Raw genomic sequence first — 6,788 nt, 5'->3', positions numbered from 1 at the left:
CCCCAGAGAAAAGCAGTCACTTCCGTGTCCCCGGTCTCCGGCCGCACCCCGTGCTCACCCGGCCCGTGACCGAGCGTTGCTATCTCTGGCACCCGACCCCGCGCAGAGTCTCCAAACCCAGCAGATCCCTGCAGTGCGTTCCCGCACTGCTCCTCCCCGGGAAGGAAGGGGAGTCTCCCCAGATCTGCCACCTGCTGGGTCCCTGCTGGAGGAGCCGTGCCCCGACTGGGCCGCAGATCACAGTTTATGGCAACCCCGAGCTGAGAGCCCGCGACTCGGCTCCGTCTCTGAAGCCGGCTTCCCCGCTCTGATACCTGGGAGCTCTGGCGCACTCAGGCACCCCCGGTCTCTCTGTGACCCCAAGGGTCCTGAGACCACACTGTCCCGGGAGGATTCCACCCCCCGCTTAGCCACTGCAGCGGCGTCCCTCCACGGAGCCAACTTCTAAAAGGTCCGATTTTGTGCTCCGCGGCTCTAGCACTTGCCAGAAGTGGCCGGCGGAGGCCCCTCCCCCGCCGTCTATCCTCCCGAATATCGCCTCGGATTCACTTCTCCGCACGTCCTACCTTCCAGAAAGTGGTCACTTTTCTGTTCAGAGAGTTGTTGCTACTCTCTTCTTCGGTCTCCTGTTGAGTTCGTAGGTGTTCCGAATGGTTTGATCCCTATTCAGCTGAATTCCTGAGACCAGACGAAATCTAGGTCTCCTACTCCTCCGCCATCTTGCTCCGCCCCCCCCATCTAGAATAATTTTTGACCAAATATCTGGATATATGACTTAGCCAATGTGATACAGTTAACCATCGCAATATATATATGGGTTTATTTACTTTTTTTTAAAGTAGACTTCACACTGAGTTCCAGTGGAGCTCATTGCAGGGTTTGAACTCATGACCTTGGGATCAAGACCTGAGCTGAGATCAAGAGTCGGACGCTTAACCAACTGAGCCACCCAGGCACCCCTATATGTGGGGTTTTTAAAAGCAAAAGCTCTTTAACATTAAAGCTTTCTAAAATCCACTTTGAAACTCCTTTTTTCCCCCAAAATGCCTCTTTTTAAAATTTCTAAATTGGGGAGATATAGACATGTATACTTACGAGCCCTCTTCAAGGCTAAGGTTGGAGCCTGGTAACTCAAGAGAAAATTGAGGACTCAAAGATTGTAGTATATATCATAGAAATTCTTGAAAGTAATGGAAGAAAAAGTTGATGGGATTCAAGAAATTGGACTACTCAGTATGGAGAAACAAAGATTAAGAAGACAGGAAGGTCGGTAAAAACCACTCTTTGTCCCAAAGACGGCATATTACATGGATGATGATGGTGGACTGGGTCTCCAAGGATGGAAAATTAATAAATAATGAACTTTTAGATCTTTTGACTATAAAGCTTATTAAAGATATTATAGCATTTCCCCCATGGGACTTGAAAGAAGCTATGAGATAGAATTCTAAATTCATGCAGGGAGTTAAAATAAGATTAGGTCATCTTGATATTTCCTCCCAACACTTTTTTGGAGGGGCAGTCAACACTTACTGAGTTGCTACTGGGGGACACAGTGTTGTGGGAGCAAAGTACGATTCTCCCCTGGAGGCTGTGACGTTATCAAGGTTGGCAGTCTTGTATAGGTGGGCCTTTATTTTCTTTGATCATGAGGTACTGTGGGTAGGGGGTGAGTAGGACAATAAAGCAGCCCGTTCTGTCTCTGTTCATCTCTCTTTCTCTCCAGGTTGTGTGCTAGCTTTCTCCCTGAAAGCTCAGAGGTTGTTTGCAAGTATCTTGCCTCTGTTCTCATTTGCAGTCCACACCTCACTGAGCTGGACCTGAGTGAAAATCCCGTGGGGGACACAGGGGTGAAGTATGTTTGTGAAGGTCTCAGACATTCCAACTGTAAAGTGGAGAAGCTAGAGTAAGTTTCTTAGAACTGTCTGGCATCATCTTATGACTGTTGAACTTGGTGAATGCCTGCTATGTGCCAGGATCTATGCTTGGGCTTGGCAGAAGTTATTTCACCCAATTCATTCCTTCCAATAACCATATAAAATGGATTTTTTAATCCCCATTGTACAGATGTGGAAACTGAATATCACAGGGAAACGTGACTTGTCCAAGGTCACACCACTCAAAAGTGGTATAGTCAGGATGAGACTCCAAAATCTGTCTCCAGATCTCCCGCTCTTCCCAGTATACAGCCATCTTGCATGTTTGCGGGAATGACACTACTTAAATATTAAGAATATTTACAGTGCACCCAACACAGCACTTGATATGGGTTGAGTTATCAGAGGGACAAGTGACAAGGCTGCCCTTAAGGACACACAGATACGAACCCACTGGAGAACAACACAGTTCAATGTGCAATGAAGTGCCCAACACTGTGGAATCATTTAGAAATGCCAGATGAGTCCAGGGAAAGGTACGAGGTCACTGTGGGCTGGAGACCTCAGGAAGTGGCTTTGTGACGGAGGTGTGCCAGGAGCTGGAACTTGAAGGGAGGCTAGGAAAACATTCTCAGAAAGCTAAGAGACAGCAGTGGCTGATTTTACTTCTTTTTTTCTTGGTAGCTTGAGCACATGTTACTTAACAGATGCTAGCTGTATGGAGCTCTCTTCTTTCTTGCAAGTGAGTCAGACTTTAAAAGAGCTGTTTGTGTTTGCCAGTGCCCTGGGGGACACAGGGCTACAGCATCTCTGTGTAGGTCTGCAGCATGCAAAGGGTATTCTCAAGACTCTTGTGTAAGTGTCTGCTTATCCTTATTCTCACGGGCCTTGGCACTTGAGATTCAGTGGGACTCCATGGTTAATGGCCACCTTGGTATCCCCATTCCTCCAGGCTTTCTGAATGTTCCCTTTCTGCAGCTTGTTGTGAGTCCCTTGCCCACGTCCTGAGCTCCACCCAGAGCCTGACAAGGCTGCTTCTAATTAATAACAAAATTGAAGACTTGGTACTGAAATTGCTGTGTGAAGGATTAAAACAGCCTGACTGTCAGTTAAAGGATCTGGCATAAGTATCATGGACTGTAGCCACAGGCAGAGTTTCCTGATGTTTCAGCAACTCTTAAAATTAAATGAGTATTTTTTGGCCTGGTGATCGAATCTCCAAGGAAGCAATAAATGAAGAACCAAATAATTTAGGGAGTATAAATGTTCCCCTCTCCACACTCTCTGCTTGGCCCTGGCCCAAGGGATTTTTTTTTCACACGATACTCTGAGTTTCTAATGTGTTTTTGTAGTGGGCCAACAGAATTCCTCAAGGAACTCAGTGCAGATGAAGTGATGCCGGCCTTCTCTACCTTACTTCCTGGCGGATGGTGGACCCGCCGCCTGACTGGAGAGTGCTGTCAGGATTTGTGCAATGTACTCTACACCAATGAGTACCTAAGAGACCTTGACCTCAGTGATAATGCCTTAGGGGACGAGGGTATGCAGGTGCTGTGTGAAGGGCTGAAACACCCCTCTTGCAAACTGCAGACCTTGTGGTAAGTGCACAGTGACTCTTTGCCCACTGGGCTCTTGTTCCAGGCTCTATATGAAATGGAGGGTCATTGTGGAACTTTCTTGAATCCCCAATTCCCCATAGGTTAGCAGAATGTCATCTCACAGATGCGTGTTGTGGAGCTCTTTCCTCTGTCCTCAACAGAAATGAGAACCTAACATCGCTAGGCCTAAGTGGAAACGACCTCAAGGATTTTGGAGTGCAAATGCTGTGTGATGCACTGATTCAGCCAATATGTAAACTACAGACATTCTAGTAAGTTACTAAGGCGGGGGAGGTGGGAGGGAGAGGGTCAAGATAGACATGTGGGGTTTGATCATAGCCCATTGTGGTGAGGAAAGAAGAAAAACTGAGGGCAAGACATGCCTAGGCAAAATATCAAAGTAAGTGAAGTGACCAGTAGGCCTCCTCCTTGGACGCAGGGCCAGGGCCAGAGGCAGAGAACAGGCAGCACTGGATCTCACTGCTAAGAGGAGCAGCATGGAAGAAGAGTACCAGATCTAGATTCTGTTAGGTTCGGCTTAAATACTGGGTTTAGCATCACTAGCTACATAACCATGCTTACTTAACCTCCCTGAACTTTAGTATCCGTGTCTGTAAAATGGAGCTAATACTAGTACCTGACTATCTGGTGTTAACAGGGGGATTGAATGAAGTGAAACATTAGTTATAAATGTACCTAGTACAACCTTTGACGCATAGGTGGTACTCCATAAATGTTAGATTCTTTCCCTTTTCTCTTCTCATACTTGCCAGGGGTCTTAATATTTACATTTGAGAGTCTTCAAGACTCAAGAAATGAAGCTGTAATGATGCAATTATAGGAAGTGGAGGTCTTGACCCTTTCTGGTCAATGTCCATCTGCCAGCTCAGCAGGCTGGCATGACACACAAAGTCACTCTTAATTAGGATACAGCTATGCTCTGTTGGCAGCTAACCAGTGACCAAATGGCCATTCATTTCTGGCATTCAGAACTGGAACACATAATGGAAAATAAAGGCCGAGTGCAAAAATTCCACATTTCAAAGCCAATTTGACGGATTGAAGTGTAAATGAAAACAACATAAAGGCCTGATTACAAGTCTGGCTGAAAGAGAAGCTGGTTCTCTACTAGCAAAGTGAAGGATGTTAGTTTCAAAGGCTTGAAAGTGTGGTGATTACTGCCCAGAAAGAGAGAATCATTCACGACATGATGAGCCTCAGAGATTTAGGGACCTCCATTTCGGGGTGTCTTTCTCAAAAGAGGTAACTGCCGTCTATATTGTCCACAGGTTGGAATAAGCTTAATGATCAATCCCAATGTTTCTTCAAATACTGAGTAATTTAATGTGGTGGCACTCTATAGTATGTATGCTTCAGCAAAGGTCTTAAGTGACAGCGAGGAGAAATTACTTTGTGATGGCATGCCATATTTGCTTTTTATTGTAAATTATTACACTGTTTCCTGTATCTCTTGCTCTTTGCCTTTTAACCGATGTGCTTCCATTGTGTTTTCAGGACAACCTTCAAACCCTTATAACTTGTCAGTTGACAAGTTGATAACAGTGTGCAATAATAGCTCAGAATACAAAATAAAGGACACACACACACACACACACAGAATAGACACCATTCACTGACCTCAAATCAATTTTGATTGTTAGAGTATATGGAAGTCAAACTGTAACTAATAGAAATATATACTTCCGCAAGTAAGGTGAGAGGAAATTATGGATGATTTAATGTTGTGGTGGGATTGAAAGGGGGTGTAATTCCAGGAGAGCCTTCTAAAAGGGGGAGTCTCAGCTGGAAATTGCAAAGACTGGAGGAAGAAGGTTACTTTCTAAGAGTTGCTGGAGTGTGGGGCTGAATCTTATTCCTCATTGTATTCTCCGCCCCACACCATAAAGTTCCTGGCTCAGCTTTGCATATAGGAAATACGTATAGAAGACCACAATTAGTAATTTAGAGCATCTGGAGGCAAGGAATGGAGACAGTTAATGACATGTTCAATAAAGACTAAGTGTTTAGACATTCAGAAGGTCAAGGAATAAAAGAGGCTGTGGCCTTAGAGTGGCAGAGGCTCACCTTCATTCATTCCACAAATTCTTGCTGAATATCTGCTATGTGCTAGGCAAGTGTGCCAGGTGCTAGGAGACAAGAGTAAATAAGACATAAGACAGTCTATGCTCTTCAGGGGCTACGGGGCTTAGTGGTAGAGACAGGCACAGAAACTGAAGAATACAATAGGGTGATCATGTGGTCTTAAGGGAGTCCTGGCAGGAGACAACTCACCCAGCCCAAGAGGGTCAGGGAAAGCTTCTTGGAGGAAGGACCACCTGAGTTAAGTCTCAGGACTATTAATAGCCAGGAGAAATGGGGGTAAAGATGAAGAAGGGTAGCCCACGCTCAGAAGATAGCATGAACAAGGTAGCCAGACAATAAACTGCATGGTTTATGGTACTTGTTGGGGAAAAGGGTGGGAAATATCCAAGGAGTTTGCTCTTGCTGGAGCATAAAGTACAAAACAGAGTGTGTCAAGAAGTAAGACTGAGGGGGTAGGGCAAGGCCTTGTATGCCATATGTGGTTAGTAAGACCTGTTAGCAGAATTCTGAGTGAAAACTCAGTCATTGCTCTCTTTCTCTCACATACTCTAGTAGTGGTCCATTTCGAGGCCTCTTCTCATCTTTCCAAAACTGGTCCCCAAGATAGAGCCAGTTTTGCTTCCAAAGTTGGTTGGAGAGTCAGTCCACTGCTGCTCTGTTTCTCACTGCCACAGGGGGCTGATCTTAAGAACTGACCCTAACCAGTCCCACAGAAGTTTGGTTACTAGACAGTGATGCCCTGGCTGGTCTGGATCCCTGCTAGCCCTGCAGTGCCATCATACTTGGGCTCTGAGGTTACAGATATATTAGTCCACACATAAACATGCAACTATTGTTCTCTAAAGTATTATATGTGTCAGGGTGGTTGGGTCTAGAGGAGCTCCTGGAATCAACCACAGGTGTGTGTGTGTGTGTGTGTGTGTGTGTGTGTGTGTGTGTGTGTATAAGACCTGCCCTTGCCCCAGAAAGGTGTAGGCCCCTGAGTTGGGTCAGGGGCCCTACTTGAGCCTTTTTCTTTCGTCAAGATAATTTTATTTTATGGGCCTTGGTGCCTTTCCCAGGCACTGGGCCTTGGGTAAAGGCCCCTAAACTCACCCTGATGCATGTTCCTAATTCTAAATTTGGAAAGAAGGGGTTGAGAGTAATTGGTCTCTTAATTCCCAGAAGACCTCTGGGCTTCCTAAGCATATCGGCCCACCTCTTGCCCAAC

General features: G+C 45.8%; 1 protein-coding gene across 1 annotated transcript in view; it reads left to right on the top strand.

Annotated features, from left to right (window-relative positions):
• LOC141371289 (NACHT, LRR and PYD domains-containing protein 3-like) overlaps positions 1-3,513 on the top strand; it is a 37,571-nt gene extending 34,058 nt beyond the window's left edge. Inside the window, exon 6 of the mRNA XM_073885774.1 lies at positions 3,155-3,513. Coding sequence (XP_073741875.1) covers positions 3,155-3,479 — 325 coding nt within the window. The 3' untranslated portion in view covers positions 3,480-3,513. The remainder of the gene's footprint in view (positions 1-3,154) is intronic.
• Positions 3,514-6,788: the final 3,275 nt, after the last annotated feature.

The sequence above is a fragment of the Callorhinus ursinus genome, unplaced genomic scaffold (genome assembly GCF_003265705.2).
Source record: "Callorhinus ursinus isolate GAN/ISIS: 27379988/994484 unplaced genomic scaffold, GSC_fseal_2.0 scaffold65, whole genome shotgun sequence".
NCBI lineage: Eukaryota > Metazoa > Chordata > Mammalia > Carnivora > Otariidae > Callorhinus > Callorhinus ursinus.
This window is presented reverse-complemented; position numbering and strand designations above follow the sequence as displayed.